Source organism: Salmo salar, chromosome 09, assembly GCF_965601325.2.
Source record: "Salmo salar chromosome 09, fSalSal1, whole genome shotgun sequence".
Taxonomy (NCBI): Eukaryota; Metazoa; Chordata; class Actinopteri; order Salmoniformes; family Salmonidae; genus Salmo; species Salmo salar.
In genome coordinates this window covers 118772936-118788636 of record NC_138299.1, presented here as the reverse complement: position 1 = coordinate 118788636, position 15701 = coordinate 118772936, and the positions used below count along the sequence as shown (strand labels likewise).

General features: G+C 41.0%; 1 protein-coding gene across 4 annotated transcripts in view; it reads left to right on the top strand.

The window, feature by feature from the left end:
* Nucleotides 1-2615: 2615 nt before the first annotated feature.
* Nucleotides 2616-15701, top strand: part of LOC123723699 (cell surface glycoprotein MUC18) — an 81051-nt gene continuing 67965 nt past the window's right edge. For 3 of the 4 annotated variants that reach the window (XM_045724351.2, XM_045724348.2, XM_045724350.2), the window contains exon 1: nucleotides 2616-2821. In XM_045724351.2, the coding sequence (XP_045580307.2) occupies nucleotides 2758-2821 (64 nt within the window). In that variant the 5' untranslated portion in view covers nucleotides 2616-2757. The remainder of the gene's footprint in view (nucleotides 2822-15701) is intronic. The other variant, XM_045724349.2, reaches the window with a different exon arrangement.

Below are 15701 nucleotides of genomic sequence, written 5' to 3'. Positions count from 1 at the left end.
ATCTAAGTTTTCTAATAGGCCTTGATTTATCAATTGGAAGAGCTCTTAGTCAAGCAATGGAGTGCTCAGGAATGCTCTGGAACTAACTGAAATGTCATTCCATGCCATGTCTGCGTTACGAATCCGGCAAGATAACAGGCTGATGTATAATTTCAGCATAATTACATTTTAAGCCACCCCCAGTCCGATCATATCTTTCACAATGGTTTTTCCCACCATTTATCTGTTATATAAGTCTGTGCTCACTGGTCAGTATTGTGGTCACCAAGGAAGTATTCATCACGGACCTGAGATCTGATAGGACAGCCATGACTGCAGGGGCCCCTGTAGGCCCCTAGGGCCCCACGACCCAACAGCTGCTGGCCAAGCTGAAATATGCAGATGAAATAAATAACTCCATTGGTGATTGTCTTCTCTGAGATTTATGTAATGCTTTTCATAAAGCACATACCATGTCCATGTGGCTATGCTTACCCTACAATGGCTACTATTCAATGTACAGCTCCATAGATTGGTAACTTTTTTCTAATTTGGCATACAGAAATTGAGGCCATGAGTAACTTGTTAAAAAATAATGGTAACGATTGGCCCATAGCGGGCACAGTTATAAGCAGTCTCACTGAAATCCTTATATCCGTTGCCCCGTTTAACCTAGAGACTTGAAACTTTATATGTAGGTGTCTTTCCCCATGCTGAACAAAGGTCCATCAGGATAGATTTTCCTCCATCTTGGAAATGTTGGTAAAGTCCAAATAAAGCAAAATTACATATCTTAACCCCCCAGAGTCGTGTTACATAAAACCCCAATCAAAATCTGTAGGTTTAAGCTAGAGATACAGTGAGGGAAAAAAGTATTTGATCCCCTACTGATTTTGTAGGTTTGCCCACTGACAAAGAAATGATCAGTCTATAATTTTAATGGTAGGTTTATATGAACAGTGAGAGACAGAATAACAACAAAAAAATCCAGAAAAACGCATGTCAAAAATGTTATAAAATGATTTGCATTTTAATGAGGGAAATAAGTATTTGACCCCTCTGCAAAACATGACTTAGTACTTGGTGGCAAAACCCTTGTTGGCAATCACAGAGGTCAGATGTTTCTTGTAGTTGGCCACCAGGTTTGCACACATGTCAGGAGGGATTTTGCAGATCTTCTCCAAGTCATTAAGGTTTCGAGGCTGACGTTTGGCAACTCGAACCTTCAGCTCCCTCCACAGATTTTCTATGGGATTAAGGTCTGGAGACTGGCTAGGCCACTCCAGGACCTTAATGTGCTTCTTCTTGAGCCACTCCTTTGTTGCCTTGGCCGTGTGTTTTGGGTCATTGTCATGCTGGAATACCCATCCACGATCCATTTTCAATGCCCTGGCTGAGGGAAGGAGGTTCTCACCCAAGATTTGACGGTACATGGCCCCATCCATCGTCCCTTTGATGCGGTGAAGTTGTCCTGTCCCCTTAGCAGAAAAACACCCCCAAAGCATAATGTTTCCAACTCCATGTTTGACGGTGGGGATGGTATACTTCAGATCCACTCCAGATTTTGTATTTAAACTCATTACATCAGTCTTTAATGGTTTTGAGAAAACATTGTTGTTGCATTCAATATCGACGCACTGTACCTATCGGTCCACGTTAGCACATATGCTAAAAAATACTTTAGAAAATCAAATCTTCTTCTCATGAACCATAAGTCAGATTGACTCCAGATTTGGTATATAGACTCAATAAATTAGCCTCTGATGAATTTGACAATGATTAGTTGCTGCATTCGAATACAGTCATTCTACACCACTAGATGGCACTATATCACACAAGGGCTTCAAGAATTGAACAGGTGGACATTGGGCCATGACATTTTGTAAATGTTACCCATATGTAAACCATACATACACTCTTTTAAAAAAGTGCTATCTAGAACCTAGAAGGGTTCTACCTCGAACCAAACAGGGTTCTCCTACTACCCTTTTTTCTGTGTGTATATGTTCTTAGAAGCTATGTGAATATGAAGTCACTGCAACCTAACATGGCTTCACCACCAGACTCTTACTTCAGAGTGATCTGGTCTTGCAATTTGTAGTCTATGACATTTCAGATTTAGATATGATAATTTATGAAGTAGTTTGGATGTAGTGTAACTACTTTTTCAAACTAACTTTAGTTAAGTAAACTATATTTTTCTTAAGGGTAGCCTTAGTGTAGCTTAACTTATTCCAGTGTGAAGTAATTGGTAACTTAGTAAACTACATTTTCAGAGTAGCTTCCCCAACACTGAAACTCAATACATTAAGTAATGACTTTAAGAATGATTACCTGCATTCAAAGATAACCAACCTACAGCACTAGACTAAACTTCTCTTGGATCATCCTTGTGGATACAAATGGTAATGTTTTCACTGGTTGCACATAAAATAAGATAGTTCCTACATGATGAGTGCTTGCTTTGTTATCCAACAGATCTTGTGTCCTTTCTGTCATCCTTTGAACCCCGTTTATTGCTTCTCGCTGCTATTTTTTTCTATTATATCCTATTCCATTCTAGACAATTGAGGAACCCTTGTACCAAACCATGTTATCATTTAGGCTATCTGTTCATAAAGATTAGGCTACTTACTGTATTGAGCTCCCTCCCCTATAAGTTCCTCCTACTAACAGCACAGTCGCTGTCAACCCTATCTGCCCTACACCTCTTGCACCCAGCGTCTGTCTTGCAGTTTGCCAGGATCGGCCAGTCTTCAAACTCACTCTCAGGACGACATGGCTTTACGAATGAACGCTTCCACGTTCGTGGGACTTTTCCTGCTTTCCGTGACCTGGAAAGGTATGTGACCTAATGCAGATCTAACTTCTTGAAAACTCTGCATAGGATGCGTTTTTCAGCGGTGTATCGTTTTGTGACTGTACTGTACATTGGAAACTTTGCGGGGTTGCTTGGCTACTGAAGGCTGGCTACTTGATGGAGCGCTACGCTGCCCCGCTCTGAATAAGGCTGCGTAGACCCAGCAAACTTCAAACATGTGATGTTGCTACCTTGTTCTGACATTTTTCTGGTCAATCGTTTATGTAAGTTGAAAAGAAAATTATATCTTATTATCACAAATTATTAATATAGCTGCATGGGATGTAAAACGCATATCTATTTTCTACTGTCAGTTATAGTTAAATTATACTGTATGGAATTCAAACGTTTTTTTTTAACCTTTATTTAACTAGGCAAGTCAGTTAAAAACAAATTCCTATTTACAATGACGGCCTATCAGGGAACAGATTTTTACCTTGTCAGGTCAGGGATTCGATCCAGCAACTTCTCAGTTACTGGCCCAATGCTCTAACCACTAGGCTACTTACCGCCCCAATGTATGTGGACTAGTTACAATAACGAATTAATTCAAGTAATTGGAAGTCTTTGCGAATTACATCAGAACACGTGTGCGTGTCCAATGCGTTTAAAATAGTTATTTATTTGTCATCATATAAATACTAGTAGTAAGTGAACAGAATAAGTGGATTGAATTAGTCACCCCTATACAGCAATTTCTGTCTTGAAAGATGGTTATTAGATTGTGTCATTTAGCCTACATATATTAACAAAAAGGTAAGCTCTTTTTTCATGCTGTATGCATGCCCTCACTATTACTGTATATGATTAATTATTTTGTTTTGACTGAATACCCAGAGACTGTAATTTTAAGAATGTGTGACTCTTGTGGAATGCAATCTGTAACTGGCAATGAAAAATATGAAAATGGTCTCAAAGAGACCACTTTTCTAATCAGTTCTATAGCTTACTTCTTTTAGATCAAAACTATATTAGACTATTTATTCAGATAACTGCAATTGTGAAAAGCATTGCACTGATGCGATTATATATTTAAGCAATAAGGCACCGGGGGTGTGGTATATGGCCAATATACTACGGCTAAGGGTGGTTCTTAGGCAAGATGCAACGCGGAGTGCCTGGATACAGCCCTTGGCCGTGGAATATTGGCCATATACCACAAACCCCTGAGGTGCCTTATTGCTATTATGAACTGTTTGCCAATGTAATTAGAGCAGTAAAAATAAATGTTTTTTATATCCGTGGTATACGGTTTGATATACCATGGCTGTCGGCTAATCTGCATTCATGGCTTGTACCACCCAATTGACCATAATGAAAGATTGAAATGATTTATAATTTTAGGGAGCCTACTCTAAGGTCTAGCTATGTTTTTGTTAGGTGCTTCGCAGATATACTGGTTGTTACAAATGTTTTTGGGTCATTTGGTGGAATATGGAAAATCAGCAGCCTAGCTACTTACTGTCAGGTCATGTCTTCCTACCAGGGTTAATCTTTGTCAGTCACAGTAGTGAATAGCATATCTGTGTTATCACCAGACCACGAGACCTGAGTCAAATATCATCACTGTGTGATGGGTGCAGTATGCCAAATCTACACATAAATCAAACCAGAATGATTCCTAGGCGAAAAGGTGAGGGGAAATTAAGGCAAAATGTTTGCTTATGGATGGAAACAAGACACATTGTATTTGTATTTATTAGGGATCCCCATTAGCTAGTCTTCCTGGGGTCCAAACACATTAAGGCACTTACATCACAAATAAAACAGTACATCATATAACATTATTACACCACAACATATCTACAATACAAAATGTATAACACCACCTTACAACAATATTACACAATGTACGTGTGTAGAGTGTGCATGCTAGCATGTGTGCGAATGCATGTGTCTGTTCCTGTGTGTGTTTCTCTTCACAGTCTCCTTTGTTCCATAAGGTGTATTTTTATCTGTTTTTTAAATCGGATTCTACTGCTTGCATCAGTTACGTGATGTGGAATAGAGTTCCATGTAGTCATGGCTATATGTAGTGCTATGTGCCTCCCATAGTCTGTTCTTGACTTGGGGATTGTGAAGTGACCTCTGGTAGCATGTCTTGTGAGGTATGCATGGGTGTCCAAGCTGTGTGCTAGTAGTTTGAACAGACATTTCGGTACCTTCAGCATGTCAACACTTCTTACAAAAACAAGTAGTGATGAAGTCAATCTCTCCTCCTCTTTAAGCCATGAGAGATTTACATGCATATTATTAATATTAACTCTCTGTGTACCTTTACGGCCCAGACGTGCTGCCCTGTTCTGAGCCAATTGTAATTTTACGAGGTCCCTCTTTGTGGCACGTAACCATATGACTGAACAGTAGTCCAGGTGCAACAAAACTATGGCCTGTTGGACCTGCCTTGTTGATAGTGTTGTTAAGAAGGCAGAGCAGTGCTTTATTATGGACAGACTTCTCCCCATCTTAGCTACTGTTGTATCAACATGTTTTGACCATGACAGTTTACAATCCAGGGTTACTCCAAGCAGTTTAGTCAAATCAAATCAAAGTTTTTCAGGTGCGCCGAATACAACAGGTGTAGACCCTCCAGTGAAATGCATACTTACAGGCTCTAACCAATAGTGCAAAAAAAGGTATTAGGTGAACAATAGGTAAGTAAAGAAATAAAAACAACAGTGAAAAACAGTAGCGAGGCTATATACAGTAGCAAGTCTATAAAATTAGCGAGGCTACATACAGACACCGGTTAGTCAGGCTGATTGAAGTAGTATGTACATGTAGATATGGTTAAAGTGACTATGCATATATGATTAACAGAGAGTAGCAGTAGCGTAAAGAGAGGTTGGCAGGTGGTGGGTGGCTGGACACAATACAGATAGTCAATTCAACTTGCTCAATTTCCACATTATTCATAACAAGATTTATGAATGATATTTATCTAAGGTTTAGGGTTTAGTGAATGATTTGTCCCAAATACAATGCTTTTAGTTTTAAGATTTACGACTAACTTATTCCTTGCCACCCATTCTGTAACTAACTGCAGCTCTTTGTTAAGGGTTGCAGTGATTTCACTCGCTGTAGTAGATGACGTGTATAGTGATGAGTCGTCTGCATACATAGACATACTGGCTTTACTCAAAGACAGTGGCAAGTCATTAGATTGAAAAAGTAAGGGGCCAAGACAGCTGCCCTAGGGAATTCCTGATTCTACCTGGATTATGTTGGAGAGGATTCCATTAAAGAACACCCTATGTGTTTTGTTAGACAGTTAACTCTTTATCCACAATATAGCAGGGAGTGTAAAGCCATAACACATATGTTTTTTCAGCGGCAGACTATGATCAATAATGTCAAAAGGCGCATTGAAGTCTTACAAAACAGCTCCCACAGTCTTTTTATCATCAATTTCTCTCAGACAATAATCAGTCATTTGTGTAAGTGGCGTGTTTGTTGAATGTCCTTCTCTATATGCGTGCTAAAGTCTGTTGTCAATTTGTTTACAGTAAAATAGCATTGTATCTGCTCTAACACAATTTTTTCCAAAAGTTTACTAAGGGTTGGTTACAGGCTGATTGGTCGGCTATTTGAGCCAGTGAACGGGGCTTTACTATTCTTGGGTAGCGGAATGACTTTTGCTTCCCTCCAGGGAAGACTTTTGCTTCCCTCCACACACTTTCTAGTAGGCATAGATTAATGATAATATTGCAAATAGGAGTGGCAATATCGTTCACTATTATCTTCAGTAATCTTCCATCCAAGTTGTCAGACCCCGGTGGCTTGTCATTGTTGATAGACAACAATATTGTTTTCACCTCTTCCACACTGACTTAACGGAATTCAAAATTACAATGCTTGTCTTTCATAATTTGATCAGTTAGTTAGTGTGTAGTGTCAGCATTTGTTGCTGGCATGTCATGCCTAAGTTAGCTAATCTTGCCAGTAAAAAAATAATTCAAGTAATTGCCAATATCAGTGGGTTTTGTAATGAATGAGCCATCTGATTCAATGAATGATGGAGCCGAGTTTGCCTTTTTGCCCAAAATTTTATTTAAGGTTTTTAAAGTCTTTAAAGATTCTCCCATGATGTCAAGCAAAGAGGCACTGAGTTTGAAGGTAGGCCTTGAAATACATCCACAGGTACACCTCCAATTGACTCAAATGATGTAAATTAGCCTATCAGAAGCTTCTAAAGCCATGACATAATTTTATGATATTTTCCAAGCTGTTTAAGGGCACAGTCAACTTAGTTTATGTAAACTTTTGACCCCCTGGAATAGTGATACAGTGAATTATAAGTGAAATAATCTGATGTCCTAACCGACTTGCCAAAACTATAGTTTGTTAACAAGAAATGTGTGGAGTGGTTGAAAAACGAGTTTACATACACAACTGTATTATCCAGATACTGACTGTTAGCACTTGGTTGTTTATAGCAGCTTCCCACAAGAATGGGCTTTAAGTGAAGCAGATGAACCTGTAGCCATATTACTTCAACAGTATTTAACATAAGATCCTCTCTAAGCTTTACAGGAATGTGGTTCTGAATATAAACAGCAACACCCCCACCATTGGCATTTCTGTATTTTCTGTAAATGTTATAACCATGTATTGCTACCACTGTATCATCAAATGTATTATCTAAGTGAGTTTCAGAATATGAATGCCATCTGTTATTAGCAAGTTATTGATTTCATGAACCTTGTTTCTTTTTTTTTAGCACTTTTCTGGGATGCTTGATTTTCTTTATTGCTTTAATTGGAAGCTTAGCAGAAGTAGACATGCTCATGTTATTTATGTTTTAGCTAATAGTGTAGGGGGAGCTGCACACAGTGGACTTCCTACTAGGGCACATGAACCCTGGTCATTGGCACATGATTACTGCATACAATAGCTGTTGGATCAACAGAGGCTTTCAGGGCAGTTAGAGGGACATAAATTAGGTTACTTACATTATGTCTGCCAATGCCCCTGGGATAATGTACATTTGCTGCAGAATTATGACAACTCAGCGACAGAATGGTAGGGATTATCTGAGCTGGGCTTGGGTCATTGATAAGTCATTGTCTCAACGCAGCCTTGAAATGCATGGACTGAGTCCAGGAGCCAAGATGATTTGGATGGAATCCATCATTCCTTTAGATCATCTTCTGTTTCCAGAAGGTGTCAAAGTTATCTGCAAAAGTGATTTCAACAGTAGCCTGCTGAATTCTTTAACACCCGTGGCCCAAAGATGGTACCGGACCTAAAATAATTGTTTGTTTTTTGGAATCTTTCAGTGCTAGAATCAGGTCTTTACAATCTATTTTCAGAAGTTCCGAGCTAGCCCCCCTAATGTAGTTTGAAACAGAAGCAGCCTTGTAATGTCCAGTACTCCAGGATAGCACAGAGTTTTTCCCCCGGGAACCATGATGTTTCCTACCATAGAACTGTCGATGACGACAGCTGGTGCAATGGTTGAGGAGGTCCCGCCTTTCTTTCACCTCAAGTGGTTTTGCAAAACCCTCGAGGACCAAAGGGCAGTGGGGCCCAATGGACCCGAGCCAGCTGTAGTATCCATGGTGGATAATGAATGGGCCGGAGTCTCAGACAGCCTCACAGTCTGATGAGGGTGAGAGCTCTGAGGATCTGAACCCGAGGTACCCGAGAGGGAGACAGAACAGAGGACGAAGGTGCAGGTTCCTCCGGATCCAATCTCGAATCAGAAGCCGCCATGTAAGAAGGTGCCAGAGCCTCTGGATCCAGGGCAGCGAAGCTGTTTCTGGTCTGCGTCCGGTCCGGGCATAACATCTCCAAGGAGATCCCCGTTGCAAGAGGACAATGTTTTCAGTTTTCACTGCGAGTGACATATCTCCATGTCTGGTTGGTAGGATTGAGAACAGGAACATCCACCAGGATCATCCCACCAACTCCATTCTCCAAGGAAGGGGGAGACCCCTTCTGGGAGGGATCCCTGCAGAGTACCGGCCAGTTGGCTGTGGAGAGCCGACACGGCGGCGACACTTCTATCAGGCCAGAGTGGCGTCCGACTACTAGAGTGGAGGAGAAAGAAAAAGCAGGCGGGCGTGGATTCCCCAGTAGCTTGCTTAGGTTCGCTACTTGTTTGCTAAGAGTAGGCACTTTGCTCCTGTAGTCCTCTGCAAGCAAACAGCTGCTACATTGGAAGTCTTGTTGGTCCACATTGTCCCGTTATAAAGGAAATTAAACACAGCTCCTGCAGCATTGAAAACTTTTGTTAGCGTCCTCCACTTGAGGCTCCATGCTAGCTAGGCTAGCAAAGCCAGCCGGGCCTCCATGTCACCCCTCTTGGCAGGGAACTCCCAACTTGTCCGAGAGAGAACCACACGGTGATCAAAAAGGTAAGCTTACACCAAACACACAATTAATGTCCATTTTTTTTTTTTTATTCACGATGTGAAAAATGAATGGTGGTGTAGAGTATCATAACTCAGGCTAGTAAAACACGTATGTCAACAACATGATCAGTGGAAGGGTGCGGTGGCCTGGTGGTGCATATAATATCCTTATTTATAGATCGGTCATTTCAAAGCATTTTTTTCATACCGTTTGTCTGTTTTTGTTTGTTTAGACAGACGGTCATGGCTTCCCTCTTTCCCCTATAACCCTTCCTTTGCATGTCTGACTTCCCTTCCCTCTTACCCCTTTACATCCTCTTCCCACCTCCCCTTTTATCCCACACCCCTTGTCTCTCAGGAAGGTTATGCTAGTTTTGGACTACTGTCGGAATGCCATAGCTATCATGTTAAAAATACAGATAGCAGGGGTAGATAGCAGGTTACGTCATATGAATTTATAGGCTACATCCTCAGTCTTTACTGTTGGTCCTGTTCTTGATTTCTTACTATGGATTTGGATTAACAGCACTCAATTCACGTTGTCAGTTTAATTTCAAACATGTTCCCCTTTCCTGCAGTCAAATGACCTAATGGGCTTATGGGTGGAATGTTATTAATATTTTTTGTAATTTCATAATTAATAAACATTATTTTTTTAAACCTGCAGAAAATCTGGTGTTTCTATGTCAAATAGTTTTGTTATATTTCAGTCTTTTGGGATGTATTTTTGTTTCAAAGTAGATTTTTTTAGACTAGCAACTACCTCAAACACATGGTTATGGGCTTACAAAAAAAGAAGACACCTGTACCATGTCAGATATAGAGTTGAAATGTATTCCATTTTGAGTTTGCATCCCAATATAACACTTTATACATATCACAGAAGACTGAAATATAACGAAACTGTGTGACCCTGCAGTAAAAGGTTAAACACAGATGATTTCAAATGTCCATATGCTGTCTGTCTGGTCTATTCTTCGATGGGCATCATCCACATCTGACAGCTGCATGAAACGTCAGATGCATTCAGTCTGAAAAGAATGTGTCTAGTCTGGTCTTGCTGTGTTGGAATTCATATCAGCCTCAATTGATTACTATGCCAGAGTGATCAAAAGTTATCGCCCTTATCTCCTTGCTATCCAGGCCAAGCGTCATACTGGACACAGAATGCCAGCATGCTAGCTTGTTGTTGGCCACAAGGCCCCAGTGAATACTTTGATATTTACCCTCAAAGTAGCAACATTACTTTAATAATTTATCTAAATACATAAATGAAGCTGCTTATACCTAAATAAACCTTCTGTATTCTGGGAAATGTATTGAGGGCTCTTTTCTGTCTCAAATAAGCTTTTCACGATAGTAAAAACATTCTATTTCTGAGACATCAAAGGAGGGATGGTAGCGTCAGGGATTCCTATAACGACCTTTTGATAATGATAGAATGTACTTCCTGTAACACCAGACAATTACAGGGTCAAAGGGCATGCTCATCACAAAGACATCTCCCATTAAATGGCCATCTTTTTCACCATGGCTGAGAAAAGCTGGTGAGGGCCTGGGTGCTCCATTCCAGACAACTGCTGTTGCGAGGGGGCTGCCTGTCAATGTACACAATAAAAGTCCTTGTGCCCAACCTCACAACTTTTACATAAAGAAGTGCAGATCTGGGTAGCGAATCAGCGGAGAGCTGTGCTTGAAACGGAAGTCCCTAAATTCAGGCCTCTGGCAGAGGGGATAGAGTGTGGAATGCCGCTGTTTCACTTCCAAGCCCCATTTTAATTTTCTCTGTGACAGAGTTCTTACATTAGAAAACCTTGTTCACCTTAGCCTTCTGATAAGAGCAAGCAGTTACAGCCAGTGGAATGCATTCTCCATCCCTGTCCTGTTTATGTAACAATGAATTGTTTAGGTAGAACCCCCCCTACAGTCAAATGTATCCAGGAAATCAAAGTAGTAACCTGGGACGTGATCCTGCATAATTCATATATTTTTTTCACACTCTGCTTGGAATCATTGTGAGTGAAGCCTCACCACAGACAGATGCCTGATGTCTTTAATGACCTATCAGATATGGTGGTTGGGGAGTGTGTACGGTATGTACCTAGGTGCAATAATTAACATTTAGTCATAGATACATTTTTCAAAAAATCTCAATATTCCACATAATCCCAGTGGAGAGAGGGGAACCGGCAAGGCAGAGACAGCAAGGGCGGTTCATTGCTCCAGCCTTTCCGTTCACCTTCACACTCCTGGGCCAGACTATACTTAATCATAGGACCTACTGAAGAGATAAGTCTTCAGTAAAGACTTAAAGGTTGAGACTGAGTCTGCGTCTCTCACATGGGTAGGCAGACCATTCCATAAAAATGGAGCTCTATAGGAGAAAGCCCTACCTCCAGCCGTTTGCTTAGAAATTCTAGGGACAATTAGGAGGCCTGCATCTTGTGACCGTAGCGTACGTGTAGGTATGTACGGCAGGACCAAATCGGAAAGATAGGTAGGAGCAAGCCCATGTAATGCTTTGTAGGTTAGCAGTAAAACCTTGAAATCAGCCCTTGCCTTAACAGGAAGCCAGTGTAGGGAGGCTAGCACTGGAGTAATATGATCAACATTTTTGGTTCTAGTCAGGATTCTAGCAGCCGTATTTAGCACTAACTGAAGTTTGTTTAGTGCTTTATCCGGGTAGCCGGAAAGTAGAGCATTGCAGTAGTCCAGCCTAGAAGTAACAAAAGCATGGATACGTAGATGGAAAAAAGCTGTCCTTGAAACAGTCTTGATATGTTCTTCAAAAGAGAGATCAGGGTCCAGAGTAACGCCGAGGTCCTTCACAGTTTTATTTGAGACGACTGTACAACCATCCAGTTTAATTGTCAGATTCAACAGAAGATCTCTTTGTTTCTTGGGACCTAGAACAAGCATCTCTGTTTTGTCCGAGTTTAAAAGTAGAAAGTTTGCAGCCATCCACTTCTTTATGTCTGAAACACAGGCTTCTAGCGAGGGCAATTTTGGGGCTTCACCATGTTTCATTGAAATGTACAGCTGTGTGTCGTCCGCATAGCAGTGAAATTTAACATTATGTTTTCGAATGACATCCCCAAGAGGTAAAATATATAGTGAAAACAATAGTGGTCCTAAAACGGAACCTTGAGGAACACCGAAATTTACAGTTGATTTGTCAGAGGACAAACCATTCACAGAGACAAACTGATATCTTTCCGACAGATAAGATCTAAACCAGGCCAGAACTTGTCCATGTAGACCAATTTGGGTTTCCAATCTTTCCAAAAGAATGTGGTGATCGATGGTATCAAAAGCAGCACTAAGATCTAGGAGCACGAGGACAGATGCAGAGCCTCGGTCTGACGTCATTAAAAGGTCATTTACCACCTTCACAAGTGCAGTCTCAGTGCTATGATGGGGTCTAAAACCAGACTGAAGCGTTTCGTATACATTGTTTGTCTTCAGGAAGGCAGTGAGTTGCTGCGCAACAGCTTTTTCAATTTTTTTTGAGAGGAATGGAAGATTCGATATAGGCCGATAGTTTTTTATAATTTCTGGGTCAAGATTCGGCTTTTTCAAGAGAGGCTTTATTACTGGCACTTTTAGTGAGCTTGGTACACATCCGGTGGATAGAGAGCCGTTTATTATGTTCAACATAGGAGGGCCAAGAACAGGAAGCAGCTCTTTCAGTAGTTTAGTTGGAATAGGGTCCAGTATGTTATCTGTCCAGTATGTTTAAATGTTATGGAGGATCAATATGATGTTGTCTGTGATTGTTTCTGTTGAATTGTGTCTTTGTTTTGTATGTTTGAAATGTTCTTGTCTGTATGCCTAAAATTGTACATGTCAACATGTTTACACAGGGCACAGCCGTAAAAGAGATCCATGTCTCAGTCTGTTTTCCCTGTTAAAATAAAGATTTAAAAAATAAAATAAAAAGTATGCAGCTTGAGGGTTTAGAGGCCATGATTATTTTCATCATTGTGTCAAGAGATATAGTGCTAAAACACCTTAGTATCTCCCTTGATCCTAGGTCCTGGCAGAGTTGTGCAGACTCAGGACAATGGAGCTTTGGAATACGCAGATTTAAAGAGGAGTCCGTAATTTGCTTTCTAATGATCATGATCTTTTCCTCAAAGAAGTTCATAAATTTATTACTGCTGAAGTGAAAGCCATCCTCCATTTGCGAATGCTGCTTTTTAGTTAGCTTTGCGACAGTATCAAAAAGAAATTTCGGATTGTTCTTATTTTCCTCAATTAAGTTGGAAAAATAGGATGATCGAGCAGCAGTGAGGGCTCTTCGATACTCCACGGTACTGTCTTTCCAAGCTAATCGGAAGACTTCCAGTTTGGTGTGGCGCCATTTCCGTTCCAATTTTCTGGAAGCTTGCTTCAGAGCTCGTGTATTTTCTGTATACCAGGGAGCTAGTTTCTTATGACAGATGTTTTTAGTTTTAGGGGTGCAACTGCATCTAGGGTATTGCGCAAGGTTAAATTGAGTTCCTCGGTTAGGTGGTTAACTGATTTTTGTCCTCTGACATCCTTGGGTAGGCAGAGGGAGTCTGGAAGGGCATCAAGGAATCTTTGGGTTGTCTGAGAATTTATAGCACGACTTTTAATGCTCCTTGGTTGGGGTCTGAGCAGATTATTTGTTGCAATTGCAAACGCAATAAAATGGTGGTCCGATAATCCAGGATTATGAGGAAAAACATTAAGATCCACAACATTTATTCCATGGGACAAAACTAGGTCCAGAGTATGACTGTGGCAGTGAGTAGGTCCAGAGACATGTTGGACAAAACCCACTGAGTCGATGATGGCTCCGAAAGCCTTTTGGAGTGGGTCTGTGGACTTTCCATGTGAATGTTAAAGTCACCAAAAATTAGAATATTATCTGCTATGACTACAAGATCCGATAGGAATTCAGGGAACTCAGTGAGGAACACTGCATATGGCCCAGGAGGCCTGTAAACAGTAGCTATAAAAAGTGATTGAGTAGGCTGCATAGATTTCATGACTAGAAGCTCAAAAGATGAAAACGTCATTGTTTTTTTTTTGTAAATTGAAATTTGCTTTCATAAATGTTAGCAACACCTCCGCCTTTGCCGGATGCACGGGGGGTATGGTCACTAGTGTAACCAGGGGGTGAGGCCTCATTTAACACAGTAAATTCATCAGGCTTAAGCCATGTTTCAGTCAGGCCAATCACATCAAGATTATGATCAGTGATTAGTTAATTGACTATAACTGCCTTGGAAGTGAGGGATCTAACATTAAGTAACCCAATTTTGAGATGTGAGGTATCACAATCTCTTTCAATAATGGCAGGAATGGAGGAGGTCTTTATACTAGTGAGATTGCTAAAGCGAACACCGCCATCTTTAATTTTGCCCAACCTAGATCGAGGCACAGACACGGTCTCAATGGGGAAAGCTGAGCTGACTACACTGACTGTGCTAGTGGCAGACTCCACTAAGCTTTATACTAACGTTACTATCTGTACACACTGGTGGTACAGACGCTGTTTCATCCTTTCCTACACTGAAATTACCCTTGCCTAAGGATTGCGTCTGAAGCTGGGCTTGCAGCACAGCTATCCTTGCCGTAAGGCGATCGTTCTCCTGTATATTATAAGTACAACGACTGCAATTAGAAGGCATCATGTTAATGTTACTTAGCTTCGGCTGTTTGAAGTCCTGACGAACCATGTCCAGATAAAACCTCCGGGGTGAAAAAGTTGAATGAAAAAAGTTGAGTTAGGGAAAAACTAAAAATATACGGTAATGAAAAAGTAAAAACCGTGAGGTAGTCAGGTAGCAAAGTAAGATCGGCAACAAAACGATTACTGCTACTCTAACTTCCTCGATGCATACAAGGCCCTCCCCCGCCCTCCCTTTGGCAAATCTAACCATGTCTCCAGTTTGCTCCTCCTGTCCTTATAGGCAGAAACTCAAACAGGATGTACCCATGACGAGAACTATTCAAAGCTGGTCTGACCAATCGGAAATCCATGCTTCAAGATTGTTTTGATCACGAGGACTGGGAAATGTCCCGGGCAACCTCAGAGAATAATATCGATTTATACGCTGATTCGGTGAGTGAGTTTAAAAGGAAGTGCATTGGAGATGTTGTCCCCACTGTGACTATTAAAACCTACCCTAACCAGAAATCATGTATAGATGGCAGCATTCGCGCAAAACTGAAAGCGTGAACCACCGCATTTATCCATGGCAAGACGACTGGGCATATGGCCGAATACAAACAGTGTAGTTATTCCCTCCGCAAGGCAATCAGACAAGTGAAATGTCAGTATAGGGACAAAGGGGAGTCGCAATTCAACGGCTCAGACACAAGACATTTGTGGCAGGGTCTACAGGCAATCACGGACTAGAAAAAGAAAACCAGCCACGTCACGGACACCGATGTCTTGCTTCCAGACAAACTAAACACCTTTTTTGCTCACTTTGAGGATAATACAGCGCCACAGATGCGGCCCGCTACCAAGG